Raw genomic sequence first — 27,205 nt, forward strand, 5'->3', positions numbered from 1 at the left:
TAAGAACACAATTAGGTTAATTGCAGCATCGTTTTATTATAGAGAAGACGGTAGCACAAAGCCTTGCCGTTTATCTTGATCACAGTCAAGATGGCCATGCCTGACTTTTTTCTTTTCATTTGGACAAGAGAGCGCTGAATTAGAAGGGAGAAAGGCCTGCATTCCTCGGCTGACTCTGCCCCCAAGTATTTATGCGAACGTCACACTTCATCAGTTGGGGCCTCAGTTACTTGCCAGAAGAGGAGATTGGGCTGGATTACCTGGGAGTCCTTTTTCACTTTCCATTACTTAACAAAGTGGTTTAAGAGACTGTAATAACACATAATAAAACTAAAACTAATAAGGACAGTAAAGTCATCTAACGGTAGCGAGGGTCTGCGCCCTGGTCATGAAGCTGTGCCCTCGAACGTGAGGTTGGTTTGTGAGACTGACGCGTGGCCTTTCCTTGTGGGTGGGCACGGTTTACAAGCACGGGGCAGGTGCCATCTGATTTACGATGCCAGGCGGTACAGTACCTAAGTCCAGCCCATTTCTGGAACAGGATTACACCCAAGCAGGATGGCTTGGAGAACTCTATCCTTGGTACAAGTTCCGGAGCAAAAGCCAGGCGGTGTGAATTTTAACAGCTACTATTTCTGATGACCTGTTATATCCGGGTCCTCTGTGAAGTTGGTTCTTATCTTGGCTGTAACTCTGTATACATTTATCATTGCTTCCTTTTTTCAGAGGACGACGCTGGGCCAAGAGATTAAGTCACATGAACAAAATCACACGGCCGATGGTCACTGCAGCCGAGAACTGAGGCCAGGCCCGCCTGCCTCTAGCTTCCTCTGTCCGTCTAGAAAGCTGCCCTTCCTGACCTCTCCCAGGCTCACTCTGCTTCCTGGGGGAATAACAGTGAAAATGGCCAACCGGGCACAGAGCTGTAGGTAGGATCACGAGAGAGGCCACATGTGGGAGAACTCTGGAAGCCCCGGCGTCTCTTTACGCTTTTCCTTAGTGTTTCCGGTCACTTCAAAGCTACACAAAAGTCACTAACCTTTCTCCTCCCCTCCTCCACTGAGGGGCTGTCGGGAAGCATCAATTTCAGAAAGTCTTCTTTGGAGAGCACGTGCTGAGTTTCTGAGACATCATCTCCCACCACTGCCTGCTGCTGAGCTGAGGCGGACAGCAGACCCATCTCACCATACAGCCTGGTGAAACAAGGCAGAAGGAAAATGAAGGTGAGTCATCAGCCTATCTGTAAAACGCCGGTAGCCTTATGAATTAAAATCCGGTCACCAGCTTCACCCACCATGTTCATACACACAGAAACTCGCTGACTCACTTCTGCTGCATTTCTCCCAGATCCCCGTGCCATCCTACGTTTGTGAAATGAGTGCAAACTTAGGTTTCTGAATAATGCAGAACAAATCAGATCCCCAAAGCCCTGAATGAGAAAAACATAGAGCCAAATTTTCAAATAAGGCTGTGTCTTCCCTTTCCTAACCTGTGTCAGAAAACACAGTTTCAATAATTCATCGGAGATTATCTCGTGTTCTTCGAAGGAAGCCTGGTGCCTGTCCGGAATTTGAGAAAGCCCTTCCCTTGTGGCTGGGCAACCCCACGCACCGTCCACCCTGCAACACGGAGAGCCAGACCCCGGGGAACCTGATGTTGAACAGTAATCCATCCGGGTGCATGCCAAGCATTTTTATTATCAGCCATTTCGCAAAGCCGTTTGAATAAATGAAGCAGCTATCCCCCTTGATTATCAGTATATAGAAATGTATTTATGGACAACAGAAGACTGCCTAGCCGAATTACTGTTTTCAGCTCTTTTCCAGAGAGAAAACTGGGGAGTCGTTTTTAAAAGGTTTGGTCTGCAAATGTAATCTGAGCCACGGAACGTTCCTGAAGACACGGTGGGTGAGGAACCAGGGGCTGTACTGTCAGCCGAGGCGGACGGGCCGCACAACCTGAAACGTGATGCTCCAGGAACCACGGCCCAGGGCGGCAGCTTGCTGAGGATGACCTGTGTGTGACTGTCCTGCATCACCGAGATGACCCCATCTCCAAAGCCAGGCTACTGTGTTGCAGGGTGACGGCTCACTGGGGAATTATCAGGATATGAAACTCACATGAACATGCTCAAAATTAAGAACGATTTATCGGAACTCGCTACGTCTCTTGCTTTGTTCCTGAGGTAGGTCAGGTTTCCCGAACTTTTCGGCTCTGTAAGCAGCAGCAGCGCTGACGACATGAAAGCAGTGACTGGGGAAGAAGCTTTCAAAACTTTTAAATGTGACTGAAGATGTGGTTGGCTTGGGAGCTAAAAAAGAACCCAAGACCCGGGGGATGGGGGCTCTGCACGGAACCCCCGTGGGAAGACACACCATGGAGGGTTTGTGACGAGGCCGTCACACGTGCCCAGCTGTGGGCCCTGAGATTCGGGGGTAGACGTGCTCAAGAGCTCCAGGCCCTATCTGCTTTGGGAAAGACGTAGGGAAGAAAAAAACAAACCCAGGTCTCATCAGTAACTGCTGGGATAATAAGGTAACACTGAAAATCACTAATAAAATGCACTATTCCAGTTCCCTATGTGTTTAAGTAAAAATTGCTAGCCTTTTTTCCTGCTAACTTAGTGACTTTATTAAAATTGACAAATGATACGTCAATAAGTATGCTCCGAGGGTCTACTACGTGTGTCACGAGGACGTACAGAGGTGAGGAGGACATGGTACGTGAATATAAAAGCAAGGAACAGAAATTTGTTTTAGGGACTTCGCTGGTGGTGCAGTGGTTAAGAATCTGCCTGCCAACGCAGGGGACACGGGTTCGAGCCCTGGTCAGAAAAGATCCCATATGCCGCGGAGCAACTAAGCCCGTGTGCCACAACTACGGAGCCTGCGCTCTAGAGCCCACGAGCCACAACTACTGAGCCCACGAGCCACAACTACTAAAGCCCGTGTGCCTAGAGCCCGTGCTCCATGACAAGAGAAGCCACTGCAATGAGAAGCCCGCGCACTGCAACAAAGAGTAGCCCCTGCTTGCCACATCTGGAGAAAGCCCGCGTGCAGCAAAGACCCAATGCAGCCAAAAATAAATAAAATAAAGAAATTTATATAAAAAAAAAGAAATTTGTTTTAATTTTATATGAGAACATCAAAGAAAGGGAAGACTTTTAAAGAGAAATATAAATGCCAACATTTAAAGAGCTTTACCAAGATGTTTCTCGATTACTCTTTTTTAGAAAATCTGTTTCTACTGGGGGGAAAAATACATTAGCTTGGTCCATGCCCCAGATGCCCAAGGTTTGCCTAGAGAAGAGCCCCCCGGACACCTTACCCCTGACACTCAGCCACTTCGGGTTCCTCGGGTGGCGGGCTGTCTTCCGATTTCTTCCAGCCGATGACATATTTGTTCATGGCCCCTTGCCGGTGGTAGGCCTTGGACACGGACCCCGGGGCCTGTTGACTGCTGCTGTGAGACACGATGTACACTTTGGACGTATCCAGAGACCCACTAATTTTGGAACCGTGAGCTGAGGGGCTTCCTGAATGGCGTGAACCACTGGGGAGAAAAAGACAGAAGCCGCGATACAATCAGATCTCAGCGGTGCGGGCACGTTGCCAAACTCAGAGCCACCACGCACGACTCCTGTCCTTCTCTTGAGCAAAATCGGGCAGCGGGGGGCAGATGTGGCCGCCTCTCTGCCACGTGCCTTTGGAATGCCCTGCTTCCCACAGGCCAAGGGTGTTCATGTGCAAAGCTGTATGCCTGTGGCCAGAAGGATGTTCAAAGCCCAGTCAGGGGAAATCTAATAGAAAAATGGGCACCACAGTGATGCCTCAGAAGAAAAGAAACTCAAATGGTGAATAAACATAAGAGGAAGGGCTCAACCTCCGCCATCCCCAAGGAAACCAGTGCAAACCACTGCAGGATATCAGGGCACGCTCACCAGACTGGCAAAAATGGGAGCCTCTTATGATGAGAGTCCAGTGTTACCAGCACCTGGGGCAATGGTCATAAGCCCGGTGTGCTTTTCCATTTTCCTCATTCAGGCTTGATTAAAAATGTCTTTGACCCCAATAGTAAAATATTTTAAAGTTAAACTCTAAGAACAAATGCATGGAATCCATTTCACGAGCAACGTGGCGAGACCCCGTGTCTAGCAGCAGTAACGTGGCTCTAAAGGTTTCCTCTGAAGCAGATGAACATTCTAGAATGTTGGCAATAAGGTTTTCATGAATCCTTTCCTTCTAGACTCACGTTCTTATTTTAGAGTTTCACTGCCAACTCTCAATCCTTTACAAAGAGTAGAGTATGATGACATGAATAAGTGCAAACACCAGATAATCACATGAGCCATTTACAGGAGAAGCCAGAACATGGGTTTTTCTGCTTTGTTTTTTTGGCAGTTGACTTGTTTCACTTTGCAAAAGCTTGGTTAGCCTCCTATGAATACTGCTTTGTATTCTGAGCTCTTATCTAAGTGCCCTGCCCTCGTAGGGGAAAAAGAAAACAAACAACCAACCAAAACGGGTTTGCTGAATTAAAAGCATGGAGCGGCAGGGGCGCCGTCTTAATGGGTGGTGATTCCTGCACACCCCTCCCTCCAGCCCCGTCTCGCCTCGCACCAGTGCAGCTTGTCTTCAGGGGTCGTAAGTCCCCGTTCCCAGTTCTCAGTGCAATCCCGGAATCGCACCACAAACATAATGGACGCTTGCTCTACTCCTGGATGGCTGTTGGGAACGTGCGTGTGTGTGGTGGAGCTGGTGGGGGTGGCAGTGATGCTGGTGGTGGAAAACCAGAATCAGAGTATTAAGAATGTGTCATAGATGGTCTGGGAGCTGCGAAAAGCCGACCCTGGTGCCTCCTGTCTCCTTAGGCGACCCAAGGCACTGGGTTACTAACTCAATCAACAAGCATTTATCAACAGCCTTCTTAGACTTCCCTCCTTCACTCAACAAACATTCCAATGCTTGTCAAGTTCAAGGACCTGTATGTACCAAGTGCTGTGGCTACGGAGTGAAGGAGACAGGCCCAGGCTCTCTAGATGAGAGGAGGCAGCAGCCTGGGGTGAGATCCACACTGAGTACAAATCATGTCAACCAGGGTTGAGCGCTGAGAAGCAGCTAAGACATGGTGGGATACAGGAGTGCGTGGGCTGGAGGGGTGACTAGCCAGGGTGCTCGGCGCTGATGCCAGCCCCCAAGGGGCTCTCCTGCTCTCCTGTTCCCTGGACTGCGCCCAGTCACAACTGAGCCCCTGGGCAGCGGGCCTCAGCTCCGAGCTGACCACACACTCAGAGGCCGACGGTACTCATCAGCACAGGGAGTGTGCGTCCCGGTCTGGGTCCTGGCATTTCGGGATCTGCAGAGTCTCGGCACCACTGTGGTAGGTGGGTCCCTTGTGCACTAATGAGCCTTTTACCTCAACACGCTGACATTTTAAGTCTTATTTTACATGTAAAACTATTAATAGATAACACTTAAAAATACTTGAATATTTTAAAATTAAAAAAAAACTTAAAAATATTTGAAATCTTATTTTCTCTAGTTCTCCCATATGGGTGAGGGGACAGACAGGAGGAAGTGTTCAAAAGAGTTACTTTAATGATGAATTCCACATGAGCAAAAGCCTGCAACTGGAGTTGAAATGTGGCTTTAAAGTCACTGTCAACTAAGAAGGGCAAGAAAAAGGCACCTGGATGGGAAAGGAGCCCCTCACTCAGCACATGGCCCTTCTGCAACCGCTGTGCACATGTCCAGCGTAAAGGGGTGGAAAGAAGGAACGTCGACCAGAAACGCAATCTAGCAGTTTCCTGTGCTTTCTACGAGTCTGCCCCATTACATTAATGAATGCTTAAGGTGTTCCAGAAAATTGACTTCAAATCCCTATAAATATCCTGACTGTATTCATAAAAGAAGGTGCTCTGAAAGCGGTTTCCACTGAAATTCTCCTCAACGGTAATACAAAATTCTGTTTGTGATGCCAATTACATCTCTCTAAGGACGTATCAGGAAATCAGTCATTTTACAAAATCTTCTACACTCTGAACAAGACACCAGAAGATTATAAAATCCCAAGATGGCTTTTACAGCCTGGCCAATTCAAAACTGTCTCTGAAAGTAAGACAGGAATAATTCAGGTAACCAAAGCCACTGATAACACTTAAATATTATTTTAGTTAGTACTAAACCTATTTAAAGTCAAATTATTAAAGAGAACTGGTCAAAAGTAATAGGTGTCTCTACTTTGAAATAGGTTCCATATCCTGCACTCCGTCTGCCCAGGGGAAGAAGACAGAGCCTATGGTGGGTGCTCAGGGCGCCCTGTCTGCGTCTCCTCCCCCTTCTCCCAGGGACACAACCCTCTGATTTTCTTCCGAGGAAGTGGCTCTCTTCCCCAGTCTCCAGCTGCGTGGTTTGGCAGACTGACCCCCAGTCCCCCAGAGCACAGTGATTAAAGCCAAGAACACGTGAAGAGACACTGGTGGTAGGGCAGGGGGGCATGTCTGCAGAAACTTGAAAAGATCCGCACTTCTTTCCTGTGACGGGGAGCAGTAGCACGGGAGGCCTGCAGGTGACACAGCAGGTGACACAGCCATTCTCACCGCTGAGATTTCAGGGCCGTCCTGCCGAGCCCACGGACCGGGGGGACCTGGTCTCAGGTGACATCATGTGAGCTGCTGTGTCAAAGCAGAACCTTCACAGTTCTGGCCCGTGGGGTTCCATAAACCAAAATACTACCTTCGCTGTGTGAGCTAATTCGTGTGCAGTTTTCTTTAACTTGTCACATAAATGCTCTCGAATGACACAAATGATGTAAATGTAAGACACAGACGACGACGTTAGCGACAGGAGAAGGAAAGCAGAAAGGCGGCAGTGAGCACGTGTGTGCAGGCACCCTCGTATTTTAGGTTTGTGTAAGAAAAATTAATCTACGGTAATTTTCCAGGACTTAGAAGTTTAAAACGTTTTTTCAAACAAGATCAGACATCACATGACATCAGTCATGAAAATAACAGCACCGCTGATGAGGTCTCGGCCTCGACTGAGACGAAAGCCAGAGCGATGCATGTGTCTGCTCTGTGGTCACAGCTACTCTCCCTTCTGCCCGGCGGTTCGTCCCCCCCGGCTCGGCAGTGGCCGCGTGAGGACGGGCAGAAGGTCAGAGGGCAGCGGGCTCGGCCTGGGTGAAGGCGGACGAGGAGAACAGAGGCTGGCGCTGGGAACCCCACGGCCAGCCTCAAGCACCATCGCTGGAGAAGTACCTCTGCCACGGCCTTAGGGACCTGGAAGGATAATCCCATCCGTGTTCATCTGACTGCCCTCCGGCAGCTAGAAGAGTTCTGAGGAAAAGTCAGACAGTCACTCAGAGCTGAAGCAGGGAGACAGCAAGGAAAACGAGAGCGGTCGTCGGTGTGCAGTAAATTCTACGCGCGGCCAAACCTGAATGAAAGCGTTTCTCTGCCTGGTCTTTGAAGGGAGGAATCACCAATTATGAGTTTTAAAGTCTCTGTACAGACGTATGTCAAACAGGAGTTTAAAACTACTCATAGCTACATACTGCACATTCGTAGTTAGAATACAATTCCTTTACATTTAGCTAGTCTTTTTTTTTTAATTGGACTGTCACTGTGAACATACTTCCATTGGTGCACACGCTGGTGAGAGGGGGCCCGCGGACCAGGGGAGAGCGGGGCACGGGCCTTCGGAGGGCCGACGAGAGGCCACCCCCCGCCCCCCGTCACTGCCCACCATCCCCTGAGCGCTGTCCAGCTTGCCGTCTCCCGAAAATCAGGGACCACAGGTTGAACTGGGAGAGAGAGATGAGTGGTCTGATAAGGGCCATGAGCATCTCTGTTTAGTTTTCTCTCAACTTTCAAGAGAAAGGAAGATAGAATCACAAACGTATTCGTGTGCACATTTCAAAGGAGACTCTGGAAGCAAGCATCTCCTCTGAAGTCAGGCCGCGTGGCACACAGGTGGCAATGACCTCAGGCGCCTGCTGGTCCTACTTCGGGCCCCTCTCCCACCCCAGCGCAGGCGACGGCGCCCAGGGTGCCCGGAGCGGGCGCCGGTGGCGGCGCGGGGACTTACCTGGAGTGGGATGAGATCTCGCTGAGGTCGCCCAGGCTGCCGTCGGCAGCATGGCCGGCGGAGATGCTGGGCGCATAGCCGTGGACCGCGTACATCTTGGCCTGCTCGTCGTCGGGCCCCGGGATGTCCGAGTCAGCCCACTGCTCCGCCTGCCCGTGGACCAGGGACCTGCTGCCCGCCAGGTGCACGGGGCCGAGGACCGTGGCGGGCATGCACGGGGCCGTGTCGATGCCACTGTCCGTGGAGGCGCCCTTGATGTACGTAAGCCCCGGCAACTCGGGGTCCATCAGGTCCCCGGACCCAAAGTGCTTGTCATCGCTGTTGCCAGAGGTGTCGCTGGAGAGTGTGTTGCTGCTGGAATGGCTGGGGCAGCTTTTCTCCCCAATCTTGAGAAGAAAGAGAAACGGAAAGGCGTCCAACAAATCCCACACTTTGCTTCTTCGTGAAGAGGTCATTCCCCGCCCCCACCAGACTCAGGAAGCTACAAACCAGATGATTTCACCCGAACCCCTTCTGCTCACTTGTCAGTGAGAGGCAAGGAAAGAACTTCCTTTTAAAAAATATCCTGGTTTCATGCAAAAGTCGCCCTGAGGCATAATTCCTCCCATCATTCATCTTAATCTAAATGGGTATCTTTTCAAGTCTTTGTTCAATCACTTGTGCATGAAACGCCAAAGTATTGCCAGGGTGTCGCTAACCAGAAAGTAATCAACGAAGGTTACAGAAGCTGAGAAAGCACGTGGGGAATCAATAAAAGGAGGACAGCAGCCTTTCCTCCAGAAGATGCTCCTACGACGAATGACAGGGCCAGCCCTGCGTTTGGGGCCGAAGACCCAGGTCTGAATCACAGCGATGGGGCTTTGGACAGCCGCTCGATCCCTCCCTCTGCTTATTACTCTAAGCCCAGCGATCACAGCATGGACCCAACCAGCTCACGTGCAGAAGCACGGTGTAAGTGCGGGCCACAGGCCCCAGGGCCCAAGTCGGGGCAGCCCCGGGGGGTGGACGAGATGGGGTGCTCTCGGGAGTGCTCTGCGATCCCAAGAGAACAGGGTAAATGTCCCCATCTGAGGATGTCCTGGTACAGACATGGCCCCTCTCCTCAGGCTGGGAAAACTAACGAGGCCCAAATCGTCAGTCGTGAGACCCAGCCGAGCCCCGATCTATTTTCGAGTGGTTTGGCCTTTCCTCCCTTCCTATCACATCCTTAAGCAACTCCTCTTGCCCTTTGTTATCACACATGGATCTTCTGTGCAGGCGGCACTGAGCGGCTCCACGAGGCTCGAGACGAGGTGGGGATACAGCTGAGAGACGGAGGCCACGTGTTCGCAGGTAACACTCGGCTAGCTCTACAGCTGGCCGGTGACGCACGGAGGAGACGGAAAGGAACAACTCAGCTCAAGGCCTGATCAAACGCCCACAGGTTCTGAAAAATCAGCTGCTTTGTAAGGTTGGCCTCATTTGGCAACAACTACAGTTCCTGTTTTCACGTTTAACTGGAAGTTTTATTTCACTGAGCTACAGTCACCGACATGGCCCGCTTTTTCATTTTTGCGGAAAGTAAACCAAACCACGCGGGCACTGTGGGAACACCGGCTGCCTGTCAGTTGGCTGGGGCTGGTATTACTGCGCACCATCTGCGGCTGTCCACTGAGCCTCGGGCAGAGTGGCGCCCACCACACACCCCGCTCCACAGGTTCCGCTTCTGTGCTGTGCCCACAAGTGGGTCAGAGTTAACAGGTTAAAAATACCAAGGATCAAAGGCTGAGTCTACAATCTTGGCTCTGCCAATAATTTACGGTATGACCTTTCTTTGTGGTCCTTTATAAATCAAGGAGGAAAAAAAAACCCAAAAAAACCCTTAGCTTTTCATTTAGTTTTTTTTTTTTCCCCTCCACCCAAGAGCCTTGTGAGGTAGAAGACACCCCTGAGAATGCCTGGCAACAACGGTACTAAACCGCGTGTGCTGAGATGATCACAAGGGCCGAAGGAACGCCAGTGCACGAGGAAAGGACTCACGTGAGAAAGCTTATTGGGGGAATCCTTGCAGCCTCCATCGTTCTGCAGGCCTCTTTCTTTATAGGAGCTCAGGACTTTGGGAGGCGGGCCGTGCCACTTGGTTTCTGTCACAAAGAGATAGAAGACTTAACATTTCATTTCTCGTGTTAACGAAGGAGCGAACAAATGCAGGAGCCGAACGCATGGTTCAGTGACCGCGAAGAGGACTGTGGTTCTAGGACCTTCTCCCGGTCCTGCCGATGGAGACACCCTGGAGCAGGCAGAACTGCCCACAACGCTCACGGTCTGTTCCCCAGGCACCACCCGCCGTGACCACGTCCCAGACGACGTCGCGAGGTCCAGCGGCCAACTCGCACAGGGCGGGATGCAGCTGACCACGTCTTTCAGACGTGCACGGCTGAAAGAACGAGTGATGGGGGAGGGAGGGGGCAGGAGGGAGGGGCGCCTCGGGGCAGGGGTCCTTGTTACCGGGGTGTCTGCTTCCTTCCATGGCGTCCTCCCGCTCCCTGGCCCCTTCACATTCCAAAGGGCCGGAGCCCTGGTGCTCAAGCAGCAGGGGAGACTGGCACCTGGAAAGAACACAGAGCTGAGCCCGCCTTGCCCCCCATCATCCCACCACTGTCCCGTGTGTGTGCTGGCTCCCCGAGGGGCAATCCCAGGGACCCCTAAACAGAGGCTGTCTCTGGCAGATGGAAATGCAGTCTGCCAGCCCAGCCCTGCCTGAGAGACTTAGAGCATCTGGAACTGGGGGCTCTCGTTTCACCACTGGGTCCATAGAGGCACCTGGATGACACTGTTTACCAATAAAGGCGGTGGCCGACGCCAGGGGATGGAGGGACTGTCTGGGGTCAGACGGCTCGTCCCTGATGGGCTGAGGAGGGGCTCACTGCTTTTGCTGTCGCTGTTTCTCTTGTGCACTGATACTTTCTTATATCAAAGTTTTTAAGGAAAAAGAAAATCAGGTTGATTGGCGCTAGACTACATCCAGGTGGACTTTATTTTATGAAAACCCCCAAATAGGACAATTCACTCTTCCAAAAGAAACTGCAGAAAACTTATTCACGTTACAAAGGGACACTTACTTACAGAATCCCAGTTACAGACCCCGGTTTGCAGAAAAAGCCAGAAGTGGTTTTTCCATTGACAGAAAAGACTCCCCTCTACTTTAAAAATGCAACTCAACAGAGAAACATTTCTTGAAGTACCACTTTTAAGAACCCCCTCTAGGATCTAAGGTAGGGAATGCATGGAACTCGGACCGCAAAGCTCTACTTCTCAGCCCAAACCAGAAGGAAGGAGCATGCCGGGGAGAGACGTTTCCCTGGGCACATGCGAGAGCAGTAATGGAAGGTTCTCTGGTCCGGTGAAAAGCCTCCCCGGTTGACCTGGCCGTTCTCTTGTCTAATCAGTACAGCCAGCGCCTTTGAGCAGCAGAGACAACACTGGGCCCCAGCAGCACACAGAAACACTGCTGCCCTGAGCCAGGCCCGCATCTCCATGGGAAAGCACACCCGCCCCGCTGTTTCCCCTGACTGACTGTATCAGCAAATTCTGTGTCCTGTTCACAGGTGCCCTCAGGGTCCTAGATGCTCTGCTCACACACTACAAGGGACCTGCTAAATCTGCCTTCTCTGATTCTAGGCTGGGTTTGGGAGAGAAAATGCCTGCAAGAGAGGCTGTGAATTTATTCCTCGTCAGCAGTTCAAGTGAAGGGAAACTCCCAAGGGCCATCGCCCACAGGGTCTCCAAATCCTTAACGTTTACATGTTCAGACAGACTCTCCCTTATTTAAAAAAAAAAAAAATCAGACAAGCTCAGAATACAGACAAATGAGTGCCACCTCCATAGAAATGATGAGCTATCCAGCCTGGATGTACCCGTCCTACCAAAGGTCTTCATTTCTCTGTCCCCCAGTGGCCTCGTGCACAGTAAGCGCTTCTGAACGTGCCCCGCAAACCAGTGCCCCCCAGGGGCCCGCAGAAAGGTGAAAGTGAGCGGTACCCGTCGTATCCAGCTTGTGGTCTCCAGGGTCCGCTCCCGCCGGGTCCGGGATCACTGGAGGAGGACTGGTTGCTGGGTGAACTTCTGAAAGGTTGACTAGAATCAGTAACCGGGCCCTGAGGGGTCTGCAGGCTGCCAACTTCCTGACCTGGCTTGTTTTGTTTTACAAGTGAATTCATTTTTCAGTGATGAAGAAAAGCAGAAACACGCATCGCAGTCGTGGACAAATGAACTAAGAATTGGTGATGCCATGAGATTTCAGGTGGTTTATGGTTGGTAATTTATTATAAGAAAGAGATGTGGCGGAAACAAGGCTTCACCATCTGAAGAATTCAAGCACAGCTAATGATGCCAGTGAAACACGTGGAACCCCCAAGAGCACAGAATTATGAAAACATCACTACTACTTGGTCTGTGAGACTTAATGCAAGGCACGTTGTGGTTCTATATTTAAAATCCATACAGAGAGAAAACCCCAAATTTCTGGCAAAGCCATGTACTTCCACACATCGACTGAATGCCATCCTATTTATTTCAGACACACAAAAATGAATGATCGTCGTGAGAATTCACTTGATGAAGATGTGCTCGCCAACTTCCCTGTTGCTATTAGAACCCTTCCTTATAAGTTACTAAATTCTATGCTAATAAGGGACGTTCTGCAGACCCCTTTCCTTCCAGATGTCACCCTTTTCACCTGGGCTATGTACTATGTGCATTTCTCTGAATATGGGAAGTTTATAAACTCAGCAGACCTTTGAGAAGAGACCAAGAGCCCAGATGACTTAGTGTCAAGTTGAAGTAACACCATTCCTGCACTCACTCTTAGAAGAACAGACTGGAGGAAGCAGAGGAAGACCACATGTTTTCATCTTAGTAATTATTATTAATGCCTGTATAGGCTCCCTATGTGCCAGGAATGGTTCTAAGCAGTTCACCTCTCTTGATTGACTCAACTGTCCTAATGCCCTGTGGAGGTCTCTATTATTGCTAAATTGATTTTTCAGACGAGGAAACTGGAGACTGGGAGAGGCCGAGTAACAGGCCAAGGTGATGACCCGTCAAGCAAACAGCCTGGCCCAGCGTCTGCTTACGGCGTATGCTCTATTAGACGAGAGCCTGACAAGACATTCGGAGGAAACTCACGGTGTCTCCGTGGCCCATAAGATATGCGAAAGTTAAAACAAAAGGAGGAGGAATCAACAACCACAACAAAACAAATTTACTACGTTGTTCACTTAAAACTACCTTTGCGAATTATGCAACCCCCGAAAATTCTCACGAGCTTCTAATGCTGTTGGATTTAACTTTTAAACGAGTGCATTCTCTCAGGGAAAAACTTAATTTTAAGCTCAACTCCCTTTGCTTAAAATGAGAGAGAAAAACAAACAGATGCTGATGATCCTAGGACCTCTGAAAATACCACACCCACGAGGGTGATGGGATTTCATCGCTGATTCTGCGGCTTTCTTTATACTCAAACTGTCCATATTTATCTAGACGCTCCTGCAAAATGGTTTCTCGGATATCTTTCCCGAGACGGTGTGGAGAGCGGGTTGATAGGAGGATCGCGGTGGAGAGGGATGGTCGTGGCCCTGGGGGGCAGCGTCCGTGGGGAGGACCTGCACGCCATCAGCATCATTGCTGGGCCAGGAACCCAAGCACCCCAGCATCTGGGGCCCGCCTGGCCACCCTGCCTGCCCTCTTGGTCAGAACAAGCTAACTCAGAAATGATTAAGCCACATAAAAGTCCCCCTGACCCTCTGAAGTTCTAGCTGCAAGAGCTTGACAAGGGCCGCCCTTGAGGAAGCGGTACCAGCCTTACCTGGTGCCGTCGGGCAGCTTCCGGTCAAAGGAGGTGCTGCGTGGGATGGCGGCCTGGGTCTGTGGGAGCAGCGGCTGGCACTGCAGCCTGTCAGGCGTGCCGGGCACCGGGGAGGCCCTGGGCAGGGGCTGCAGGGCGGGCGTGGGCACTCGGTGCCACGTGGTGTTCCTCCGGAAGGGGGTCTTGTACTCACAGGGGGTGCCCTCGCTGTCGAGCTTGTACTCCACCATGGGGATCCGGCAGAGCTCCGAACACCCTCTGTGAAGCCAAGAAGAGATGGTCGGGGGGTGCTCAGCGCCGAGCCCTCAGCACCGTCACCCGCAACCGCACACGTGCTTCTCGGGGCGCACAGACAGTGATGCAGAGCCATCACCCTCAGGAGCAGCCCTGGCGACGGTGACCTTGTCTGTTCACCCCCCAGCACGGGTCAGGAGGAGGCGGTCTCGCGCCCGTGGCTCTGATTAACCGACAGATACACCTGTCAGGTGTTTCATTCATAGGCTCTGTCTCTCCAGGTAGCCTGCAAACTTCGTGGACAGACTGCCATGTATCTTTAACCACTTTGCATACACTGAATCATCTGCATTGAACATGGGTGATAGATAAACTTTAATCGATGAAAAACGCCTCATACATAATCTAAACAGATAGCTGAAAGTACAGTTGTATCATCGGGTCACATGTTATACCAAGTCTGAGAAAAGTGAAAAACAAACTTCGCAAAAGCTGTCACAGTCAAGGGAAAGCCGGAGTGTCCATCCTGCCAAAGTCACGTGTGGTCTTAGTTACACGGTCACTCCCACGGGTCCTCACAAGGTCATCTCCTGTGGGCTCAAATGATCAGTCAGGGATGTAAGACCCTTTAGCCTGAAAAATGTGATCTCAGACATCCCTCAAGTTACACCATGCACATAGTGCTACTGACTTGACCAGAGTGACCTGCAAAGCCAGCTGGTGCTGTTTGGCCAGGACACAGGAAGCCTCAGTAAGTCTCAGATTTGAGTGTCAGGGTAAATCATCCCAAGTTACCACATGAATGAAGCCATGCCTCTATCTAGACGTTCCGGAGTCAGCGGAAAAACTTTCTCATATTCACTCTAAGAAATCTATTAAGGCGATAAGGTATCGCTCTTTAAACAGGAGACTTTCATCCTCAAGATGGTGGAGTAAAACTTTTCAGAATCATTACAAAAGAACAAAGAGAACAAAAACCAAAACCAAAATGGACCATCAACAAAACTTGGAGACACCAAAACACAGTATATAAAGATGGAAGGCAATATCGAGACTGGAAAATCTATAGAGAAGGACAGTAGATAAGCTGTCACCTAGGACTGGGGATGGGAATAGAGAGTGTCTCTAAGGCAGAACAAGGTTTCTTTTTCAGATGATTAGGATTTTCTAAAATTAGAATGGGGTGATGGTTGCACAACTCTGAAAATATTCTAAAAATGGGTAAATGCTATGGTGTGTTAACTAGATTTTAATAAATTTCATGAATTTAAAAAAAAAAGATGCAAGGCAAATGGGAGAACGTCAATGGTGGAGCAGAGAAAGGCAAACCCAAGGGTGTCCAGAGGGGAAGACAAAGAGAAGCACGACCATCCCCTTGCACACTTAAACAGGTGCAGGAACAGAGATGCCACAGAGAGCGGAAGGGGAAGGGAAGGAGTGAGCAGAGAAAAGTGTGACGCTGGGGTCCAGGCGGCACTGGGCCCCGCCTGGCAATACCCACCCCCGCCTCTAGAGGGCAGGAGCAACGGTCTCGAGAACCCAACCTGAAAGGAGGGACTCAAGGTCACGAGGTATCCAGAAGAGCACAGCTGAAAACAAAAGGTGAAACAGAAGCTTCACTGGAAACGAGACCCCGAGTTGCTCCTTCCTCCAAACCCAGCTTCAGGGTCACGCCTCAAATAATAGGCATCTTTCTCCAGAGTAAAGACAAGCAGGTGTACACCACCTGATCACCCTGCCATGAGGCTCACCACCCTCAGAGAGAGAGAAGGAACTTCTGAAATTTAAAAAGTGGATGGCTAAAATTCAAAATAAAAAATCCAGTAAGACAGGTGGAAGGTAAACTGAGGAACTCGCCCAACACGTTACAGGAGAGCAAATGCAAGAAAATTCAAGTTCAATCCCAGAAGTCTAACATCCACCTAACAGAGAAAGAGAAGAGAGAGAAAAAGGTGGGAAGAAATGATTAAGAAATAATACAAGAGGGCTTCCCTGGTGGCGCAGTGGTTGAGAGTCCGCCTGCCGATGCAGGGGACGTGGGTTCGTGCCCCGGTCCGGGAGGATCCCACATGCCGCGGAGCGGCTGGGCCCGTGAGCCATGGCCGCTGAGCCTGCATGTCCGGAGCCTGTGCTCCGCAACGGGAGAGGCCGCAACAGTGAGAGGCCCGCGTACCGCAAAAAAAAAAAAAAAAAAAAAAGAAAAGAAAAAAGAAATAATACAAGAAAATTTCCAGAATAAAAAGATAGGTAAAACCAGATTTGACGGTCTCTAGTAGAATGAATGGAAAAAAGGTCCGTATCAAGACGTATTACTGTGGAATTCAGAGTCCTGGGTTAAAGCAGAGAGCCTAAGTGTCTGGTGCAGAGCCCACACAAAGGCCTGGGTCACTGAACGGTCCGTTCTTCTCAACAGCAATGCTGGGTGAAAGGTTCTCACCTGTCAAATCAACAGTACTTGGAGCTTGGGACGGAGAGAGGGATAGAAACCAAAAACGATGCTCTGCTTTTTGGCTTGGGAAACCGAATGGATGGTAGTGCCACGCTTTGAGAACAGAAGAAATGAACTGAATAAAGCATCCTAAGGAGATACGCATGCCTGTTACACAGAATGGGGCAAGGGCTATCTCTTTACCAGTAAACTTGACTTCCTATCTCTTATTTTAACCCTCCTTCCCCCAAAGCAAAATTCACCTCTCTTTATCTAAGCAAGTTTAAATTACTCTTGATTTACTGAATGTGCTAAGTTACTGGTCAAATTTAATTAAGTCGAGATTTACATTGGATTGCATTTTTTTAAATAAAATGCCAAGACGCTACAATTTTTTGCTCACGGACATATTGTTTCCAAGTGTTTTTCTATTTAACTAGATACCACATCCCCTGGGACTACTGACTCGTGCATACGGCCAATGATGTAATCAGAAATCATAAAGGTGGGATATTAGTATACATCAAAACATCAAGAAAACCGACTCTTGTAGTCCCCCGGAACTGATGCTGTAAGCAAGTCACTGGATGTTCAGGTGAGCCTCAGGCTTTGGTGTCTCAAAGGCTGAAGCTGTCTGAATCGTCCAAGTCAAGGAATCTCTAACAGAGACCAACCGAAGTGACAGGTCCCGGAGTTATGTTCTGAATGAAAGGCAAGTGAACCTTGAATCCTAGGGACTAAAGGGCACCTTGCATTTCCAGTGTTTGCTTGGGTTCCCAGTTGATTGGGTTTGGTTTAAAAAGAAAGAATGAGGGGCTTCCCTGGTGGCGCAGTGGTTAAGAATCCACCTGCCAATGCAGGGGACACGGGTTCGAGCCCTGGTCCAGGAAGATCCCACATGCTGCAGAGCAACTGGGCCCGTGTGCCACAACTACTGCGCCTGCGCTCTAGAGCCTGTGAGCCACAACTACTGGAGCCCACGCGCCTAGAGCCCGTGGTCTGCAATAAGAGAAGCCACCGCAATGAGAAGCCCACACACCACAACAAAAAGTAGCCCCCACATAGCAACGAAGACCCAATGCGGCCAAAAATAAAAAAACCAAATAAATGTATTAAAAAAAATTAAAAAATTAAAAGAAAGAATGAGAAAAGAGAAGGCAGATGGCTGGGTAGTACGGGGTCTAATTCATGCTCATAGATTGTAGTCTTCTGTAAGATGCTGTAATTTAGCTTCAATCTTGGATGAAAAAAATGTTATATAAATGCATAATCATGAGTAATATTTGAGAGACCGCTGACAAAAACTTGTGCCATGCATTAGACTGAAGCGAGAGTCAGGGCTGAATATTTCATTTCCAACCTCTCGCACAAGGTCATATGTAAATGATCTTTTAATACTAAACACGGGCATTCTTTTGCCCTGATAAAAATCAGCTTAAAGAATGACTTTATTTTAAAATCAAAATTAATTCTGTTATGACACTTTTACAGTAACTACTCTTACAAAAGAGATTTTTGCTTTGTTTACTTCTATGACCAACACATCCAATAAACATCACTAATTATAACATATCATCAAACCTAGTCAAACTCAGCTCTGCTCCAGAAGTATGAGGAAGTCCTTGAAGGATACATATGGAAATTCAACCAATTTTTAGGGAAATGGGAAGAGGTGCAGAATAAGAATTACACATTAGTCTGCAGAGGGGCTCACGCTCCAGCAGGTGCCAGGAACTGCACCTGCCCTTGAGCACACTTCTCTCTCCCCCTGGGGTGGCCGGAGCACAGGACGCCAGGCAAGATCTCGGCTCATCTGAGCATCCAACCTGGCACTGCTGTGAAGGGCACACGGCACACATTTCTGGGAAGTAAAGGCCAATTCAAACCCAAACCGACCAAGTGCAAAAAAGACAGCACAAGAAGTCATCTCTGAACAAGTGAGCTACTAATCTTGTGTGCAACTGAACCATGTTCTGAAGGAAAGACTTAAGTCTTTTGCTTTCCCGCACTGGTGCAGAAATCCAGACCTCACTGATCAACGTGCTCCACCTCCTTTCGACACACCAAATCGAGTCAATGGATGTGAATGGCATTTCTAGCTTCTGGCACCATTTTTTCTTTTTTGCGGTACGCGGGCCTCTCACTGCTGTGGCCTCTCCTGTTGCGGAGCACAGGCTCCGGACGCGCAGGCTCAGCGGCCATGGCTCACGGGCCCAGTCACTCCGCAGCATGTGGGATCTTCCCGGACCGGGGCACGAACCTGTGTCGCCTGCATCGGCAGGCGGACTCGCAACCACTGCGCCCCCAGGGAAGCCCAATAAACATAATTTTTAACACTGCTTGTCTAGCCAGTAACTTTTCTGAGGCTAATAATCTCTCTCAGTCATCTATCCTGGAAGGGAAGACATTCTATAGACCAAGAACATCATAAAAAACGTGCCGGTTAAAAATGCGACACTACAAAACTGTAAGAATAACAAGTGGTTCCGTGAGTTGCAGCCCTCAGAGGACCTTACGTTTGACTGCTTTAATCTGACAAACAATCCCGTTGTCCCTCTAAACCTGGCACTGTGGACTCCACAGGATGGCTTATTCCTTCCTGTACGAGGGACACTCAGTAACGTCTTCACATCCACACGCATCTGTGCTCTCCTCTGCTTCCTGAAGCTCCCGAGACCAGGGTTTCCCACCTGTAGATTTCTAGGCTGTGGCTGCTCCCACATCCCGGCTTCTGGGCACGGCCAGCGCAAAGGTGGTGTCCTCTCTAGTCACAGCTAACAGGCACCCACGCTCACTGCCCAGCACTGTAGCTCTAGACGCACAACTTCAGAGACACCAGCAAGGTCCCCAAGATGGCATCATTCCTTTCAAATGATACCTCCAGTCTCCCAGAAACACCCTCCATTTAGCACCAATAAATGGGTGCTTGAAGCAGAATCGCTGCTGGCCAGGTTGTGGATCAGCTCTTTCAAGGAGCCATTCAACCTCAGCAGCCTGGCCATCGGGACCATCACTGTCTGAGCCCAGCCAAGCTGCAGAGTGTTCTCTATTCACTTCCAGCAGGAACCCTCTACAGCAATCAAACTGTTCTCCACTGAAGAGAGACGTCTATGCCCTGGGCTCAAAACCCAACGTGTAGCTCAGAAATGGGACAATCTCTTTGGACCCACGCTTCTCCTCCTGCAAGCAGAATGGTGACAGCAGAGGGTGTGTCGAGATTAAATTATATGAAGTACACAAGCTTCCCAAAGCAACGGCTTCAAAGAAAGAAGTTAGTTTCAAACGGATACTATTAATTGTTGCTTCTATAGAGACAGTCAATATAAAACAGCAAAAGGCCCATACGCTTTCCTGAAAGTTCTTTCTAGATAATATATATTTATAGAATTATAGAATTGTGAAGTTTAACTTAATGTAACAATTGGAAGTACAGAAAAGTTTAGAGCTGTGAAGTTCCCTTCGTGTACATTCATCTGTGGAAGAATGCATCATTACCCCGTTACTTTCTTCTTTCATCTTATATCAAAGCAGGACCCGTGACTTTCAAAAACGATGAAAGGGGAAACGTCCTAGGGATAATAAATAGGGATAAATACTTTTGAAGAGTAACAACAACAATAACAAAAAAATCCCCCAAACCTAGAGAACTGAGAAAAGTTTAAAGGAACAAGACGTATTCTTTTTGTTCAAAAAAGTTGAATAAATTAGCAGGACGTGGAGTGGGTAAACCATGGACCCACAGCACAGCTTAATCATGTAATTACAACTTGCAATTACTCTGAAATTGCCTGTTGGTTTCACTTTGTTTGGTGGCGTCACAGCAAACCTTCACCTGAACCCACTAATCTAGTGACGTCTTCCAACATACTGCGATGTTATCCGTTACTTCTAACCCACACTTCCCTTGTGTGACACTTTACAGGTTTCCACCTACACTACACCATTTCAATTTCACAAAAATGTCTGAGGCAGTACAAAGGACGTGTCCAATTTTCAGAAGGCTCAGAGACTTTGGAAAGGTGAGACAGCTTTCACCCTGGAACCAGGAAGCTGACTCCTAGCTCGGTACTCCTTCCGAAACACATGCCCATCTCCTTAGGAAACTATCAAAGAACAGTTAATGAGGCCCACATCCTGTCAGTTTCCACTAGGACCTGAAGGAGTCTTTGGAAACAAAGGCAGATAGATCCCCTCAAAGGAACTACCTGCTTCTTTTATATTATGCACTTTGTCAAAGAGCCCTCATAGCCCTAGGGATTGAAGTAATCACCGATATTTTAATCATTTTAATGTCTGTTATGCTAATAGCCTGCTAACAGCTAAAAGACTCTTCCCAAATTATACAACAAGGTGACAGGGATAATTGGGGCTCATTCACTCGCATCACAAACTCTTTCTGCTGCATAAAAAAATTAAACGCTTCCAAGAGGGAGATAACTTACTGTAAAGGTAAGGGCAGTGTCATATCTGAAATAGGCACTAAATGAAATATTAATTCACTTTTCTACCAATTTCCTTACTTTAAGATAAAAAAAGACACCTAGACTACAGATAGTAAAAGAGACATCTAGACCAGAAACCCACTTGACCAAGCCCTTTGAATAAAGGTCTTTGAATTGAAAAGGTGCGTGTCTGTTACACGGGAAGTGAGGCTGGCTGGTACTGAATAATTCATCAGCTTCTCCAGGCCTTTCCTTCTCACCAGACACGGGGTGGAATGTGTCTTCACCCTCTGCACCCCAGTACCTAACACAGCATTCGACTTAAAACAGGGCCAAACAGTTCTTTGTGAAGCCAACCACTTCCTTTTTTTTTTTTTTCTTAGAAAGTTTGTTGAGGAACAACATTCTATTACATTACATACTTCACAGTTCAACAGAGGACTCAACAGCTATGTGACGCCTGACTTTTAATGAATATATTTCCACGAGAGCGCATATTCACTGGCTGTCCATCACCACTGCCCAGTGTCACTAGTCAAGCATGAGACAGTTACTTGCCTAACGGACAGAAAGCTCGTGCTTTACTGTCCCCCTTGGCATCCTGGCCACTGTGTCAATGTCACAACATCTCAAACTGCCAAAAAAGCAGAGGTACTAAGGTGTAGATGGCTGACGGGAGAGCGTGAGAGTGTTTGCAGCACTGCGATACTTATTCTCCAGATATAAGCTCTTGCTCTAGTTTGAGAAAGCCATTTTTAAGTAGCAAAACTACAAATGGGAAGTCCTGTACTTTAGAATGCCACACAGACAAAAAGGAGCCCATGGATGCAAAGATTATGCCTGTCCTTTCCATTTTTAACAGCCCTGGTGCCCAGCAGCTTCTGGTACAAACTACTGCAGAGTGAAGGAATGAATGAAAGAAGCGAATGCATAGTAAACGTAAGGCAACCTACCTAACGTTCGTTCTGTAACTCAGTGTTTATATTCTAGGAGGGATAAGATAATTCAAACATTATATTGGAGGACTGAGAATTGTGACCGTGCTTCAGGTTACTGTGGGAACCTCAAGTTCCGTATTTTTTCCACAGTTCACATTAAAATTCATAACTTGAGGGCCCATGACACAATACCAGACGGAACTGATTTTTCTTATCTATACACATAAATTGGAACCCTCATCTAAAAGCTCACTTTAATCCAGATTACAACACACTATCTATCTATCTGTCTATCTGTCTGTCTACCTACCTGTCTGTCTATCTATCTATCAGCTGCTCATCTGACAAAATTGAACTTTCCTTCCCATTTCTATTTCCACGTCCCCTCTGTGTCCTTTGGGGAGTTGAACAGTCATGGCAACCGGCAGCCAAACAGAAGACAAGAACATACAGCTTCAATTTTATAGAATGATCAGAGAACAACAAATTAAAGTCATGACAACACGAGATAATTTCCACTGTTCTGCATTATATAGAAAAATATGTCTTGGACAGTATGTCAACAAAGTATGGAAAATCACACAAAACAGATGCGCCACAGCACAGAATTTCATTTCCATTTTTATTGGACGTATTTACTAAATCACTCACATTGTATAACAACTCATGCATAACTCTGGTGAGTTGCTATTTCCTTTGTATCAGCCTTTTAAGTTGATGTGTTTTCCTTAAAATGACATTGATAAAATGTCAGTCCCCTTTGAAGGCTAGGGGCTGGGGCCATGCCCTGCCTTGCGAAACCAAGGAAGGCTTAATTAAGAGTTCTGAAAACTGCTCTTCATCTTTGCCATAGAGACTGTCTGCCTGGGAAATGTCCTTGCTCCCTTTCAAACCTCATTTCCATTTGAAGACTGCTATTCCCTAACTGCTTCTGGCCACTCATTCCCAATCGCTATGCGGATCCATTCCCAGCACGAGATCAGTTAATAAGCATCCCCAACGGGAACCTTCCCTGCTTGGTGTTCTCTGGGACTCCACAAGGAAAATGAAATACGGCTCTGCTTTCCTTTCAAGCCAAGGGACAGCTGAGTTATCATCACTCTGAGGCTTGAGAATGGGGCTTCAAAATGCGGGGTGCCTTTTGATTCCACATAAATACTTCCCCAGCTAAAGACTTCATTTAATCCAGCAGCTTCTGAGTCATAAGCAAACACCTTCTGACCTGTGGACAACTAGGAGTGAGTCTATTAAATGACAGGCCTCTCCCACTGCTGACAGGAGCGGACGGGCTCCGAGGAGAATTACCTCTTCCTGATGTCCTGCGGGACAAAAAAAAGCTGATCATGGAAAAAACGAATTGAAGCATTTTTCACTCTTTTATTCACAATGTTTATGAAGACTGAAATTATCTTCTAATTCATTAACTTGGCCATTTTGCTAGTCCTTATGGCTGTTATATTAAAGACAACTTAAAAGGAAAAATTACACACACACGTCCATTTAAATGAATATTTTCTCTTGGCTGCCTCCCTGACAAGGCCTAAGACCCAATCTGTGAAAGATGGGGTCATTTTCCACGCCACAAATCAAATGTGTACTTTTACATGGAGGAATCCCTTTGTATATGTTGCTGCAGGAGTCACGGTACTAAGTGATATTTCATTTAAAAGGTTTGGACTTTATCAACAAGGACCCACTGTATAGCACAGGGAACTCTACTCAATAGTCTGTAATAACCTACATGGGAAAAGAATATGAAAAAGAATGGATATACATATATGTATAACTGAATCACTTTGCTGTACACCTGAAAGTAATACAATGTTGTAAATCAACTATACTCCAATATAAAATAAAATTTTTTTAAAAAAGTCTGTACTTTAATTTTCAAAATGAGCAAAGTGCTGCTCATTTCTTCTTTTACACCCTCCTCTACAATTTCTTTAAAAAATCTAATAGGGCTTCCCTGGTGGCGCAGTGGTTGACAGTCTGCCTGCCGATGCAGGGGATGCGGGTTTGTGCCCTGATCTGGGAAGATCCCTCATGCCGCGGAGCGGCTGGGCCCGTGAGCCATGGCCACTGAGCCTGCGCGTCTGGAGCCTGTGCTCCACAATGGGAGAGGCCACAACAGTGAGAGGCCCGTGTACTGCAAAAAAAAAAAAAAAAAAAAAAAAAAAAAATCTAATAATGCAGAAGGCTAAACTTGCTTAGAGTGGGGAGGAAACTTAAAACAACATTTCACATAAAAGACCCCGAAAAGCCAAAACAATCTTGAGAAAGAAAGACGGAGCTGAAAGAACCAGGCTCCTGGACTTCAGACTATTCTACAAAGCTACAGTAATCAAGACAGTATGGTACTGGCACAAAAACAGAAATTAAGATCAATGGAACAGGATAGAAAGCCTAGAGATAAACCCGCACATATGGTTACCTTATCTTTGATAAAGGAGGCAAGAGTATACAATGGAGAAAGGCAGCCTCTTCAATAAATGGTGCTGGGAAAACTGGACAGCTACATGTAAAAGAATGAAATTACAACACTTCCTAATACCATACACAAAAATAAACTCAAAATGAATTGAAGATCTAAATGTAAGGCCAGACACTATAAAACTCTTAGAGGAAAACATAGGCAGAACACTGTATGACATAAATCACAGCAAGATCCTTTTTGACCCACCTCCTAGAGAAATGGAAACAAAAACAAAAATAAACAACTGGGACCTAATGAAACTTAAAAGCTTTTGCACAGCAAAGGAAACCATACACAAGATGAAAAGACAACCCTCAGAATGGGAGAAAATATTTGCAAACGAAGCAACGGACAAAGGATTAATCTCCGAAATATACAAGCAGCTCAATATCAAAAAAAACAAACGACCCAATCCAAAAATGGGCAGAAGACCTAAATAGACATTTCTCCAAAGAAGATATACAGACTCCCAACAAACACGTGAAAAGATGCTCAATATCACTAACCATTAGAGAAATGCAAATCAAAACTACAATGAGATATCATCTCACACCCGTCAGAATGGCCATCATCAAAAAATCTACAAACAATAAATGCTGGAGAGGGTGTGGAGAAAAGGGAACCCTCTTGCACTGCTGGTGGGAATGTAAATTGATACAGCCACTATGGAGAACAGTACAGAGGTTCCTTAAAAAACTAAAAATAGAACTACCATGCGACCCAGCAATCCCACTACTGGGCATATACCCTCAGAAAACTATAATCCAAAAAGAGTCATGTACCACAATGTTCATTGCAGCACTACTTACAGTAGCCTGGACATGGAAGCAACCTAAATGTCCATCGACAGATGAATGGATAAAGAAAATGTGGCACATATATACAAGAAATATTACTCAGTCATAAAAAGAAATGAAATGGAGTTATTTGTAGTGAGGTGGATGGACCTAGAGTCTGTCATACAGAGTGAAGTAAGTCAGAAAGAGAAAAACAAATACCGTATGCTAACACATATATATGGAACCTAAAAAAAAAAAAAGGTTCTGATGAACCTAGGCGCAGGACAGGAATAAAGACACAGATGTAAAGAATGGACTTGAGGACACGGGGAGGGGGAAGGGTAAGCTGAGACGAAGTGAGAGTGGCACAGACATATATACACTACCAAATGTAAGATAGATAGCTAGTGGGAAGCAGCTGCATGACACGGGGAGATCAGCTCGGTGCTTTGCCACCACCCAGAGGGGTGGGATACGGAGAGTGGGAGGGAGACGCAATAGGGAGGGGATATGGGGATGTATGTGTATGTATAGCTGATTCAGTTTGTTATACAGCAGAAACTAACACAACACTGTAAAGCAATTATACTCCAATAAAGATGCTAAAAATAACGAAACAAAACAAAAAAAATGACGTTTCATACTCAACATCACAGTCTAAAGCAAACGGCTGTCACTGCACGGATAACTTCCTGTGTGTGATGCGAGGCTGCCGGACAGCAGCGAGCACTTTTATCCGGGTGCTCAGAGAGTCGCAGGCAGAACCAGGATCCAAAACTAACAAAAATGTGGGTTTGCAAATTTACAAATTCAAATTCTCAGAAAATTGGAAGGCTGAACCGAAAGCATTTCAAATGATACATGCTAGGCTTAAAAGCTTCCTGGCTTCTGGAAATGTGGGTGACAGGCAGGCCAATTCTGGAGTGTTTACTACCAGGCGATCAGTTAGTTCTAATCCTGGCTAAGGTTAAAAATATAGAAGACGGTTATTCCAGATTGAACGGGAGAAAAATCTGCATCTTCAGGGAATGACATTAAGGATACTCTGAGGAGACAAAGGCAAAATCTCTAAATATCTTGAATAGCTTCAATAAAAGAATTTGCATTTAAAACAAAGAAAGAATTAATTACGTGCAGACCAAAGCAGACAGCATGCCCTTGGATAAAAAAATAACAGGCGGGACTTTTTTTTTTTTTTTTTTTTGCGGTACGCGGGCCTCTCACTGCTGTGGCCTCTCCCGTTGCGAGCACAGGCTCCGGACGCGCAGGCTCAGCGGCCATGGCTCACGGGCCCAGCCGCTCCGCGGCATGTGGGATCTTCCCGGACCGGGGCACGAACCCGTGTCCCCTGCATCGGCAGGCAGACTCTCAACCACTGAGCCTCCAGGGAAGCCCGGGATTTTTAAATGGTAGTTTTTGTTTGTTTATTTGCTTTAGCTGAAAAACAATTCCGTATTTCTTAGGAGATTCTATTTTTCTAAATCATATGTTTTAAATATCAAATATAACGATAACTTTAACATTTTTATTAAGCAGATCTCTTGAAAGCTTAAAAGAAACGTCTTATTGAGTAACAGTAGACCAAAACTAAAAATAGGAGAGAAATGTTGTTTTTTAATTTTGGGAGAACATGGTAACAGTTTTGTCTAATTCTATAGAAGTAATCAGCCTCTAAGACAGATGAAAAGACTTGATTCTCACCACAAAATTTACAAACCTATACCTCTAGCCAATGAAGAAAGAAATTTATATTATGGAAAAATTTCTAATAACGGGTTTAAAATTTATTTTAAAGGCTGACACTTACAAAATTATTTTAGCTTCCAAGTTTAAAGGATTTTCCTGTTATTTCCAAGACTCATTTTTAAGAAAGTAATTTTTGTCTCTGATTTTCTTGTACGCATACCACCATGAGTGATTCATGGGATCCTTGGGGAGCAAATGGATTTAATGGGACAGAATCCTGCAAGGCAACAAGA

General features: G+C 47.1%; 1 protein-coding gene across 2 annotated transcripts in view; it reads right to left on the minus strand.

Moving 5' to 3' along the window:
* SIPA1L2 (signal induced proliferation associated 1 like 2) overlaps positions 1-27,205 on the minus strand; it is a 219,335-nt gene that overhangs the window by 27,059 nt on the left and 165,071 nt on the right. For both annotated transcript variants that reach the window (XM_082672925.1, XM_082672924.1), the window contains exons 10-16: positions 13,933-14,190; positions 12,108-12,191; positions 10,575-10,675; positions 10,107-10,210; positions 8,088-8,473; positions 3,328-3,552; positions 1,040-1,193 (exon numbers count right to left, since the gene is read on the minus strand). In XM_082672925.1, coding sequence (XP_082529051.1) covers positions 1,040-1,193; positions 3,328-3,552; positions 8,088-8,473; positions 10,107-10,210; positions 10,575-10,675; positions 12,108-12,191; positions 13,933-14,190 — 1,312 coding nt within the window. The remainder of the gene's footprint in view (positions 1-1,039; positions 1,194-3,327; positions 3,553-8,087; positions 8,474-10,106; positions 10,211-10,574; positions 10,676-12,107; positions 12,192-13,932; positions 14,191-27,205) is intronic.

This window comes from Grampus griseus (assembly GCF_964374135.1).
Source record: "Grampus griseus genome assembly, chromosome: 16".
NCBI lineage: Eukaryota > Metazoa > Chordata > Mammalia > Artiodactyla > Delphinidae > Grampus > Grampus griseus.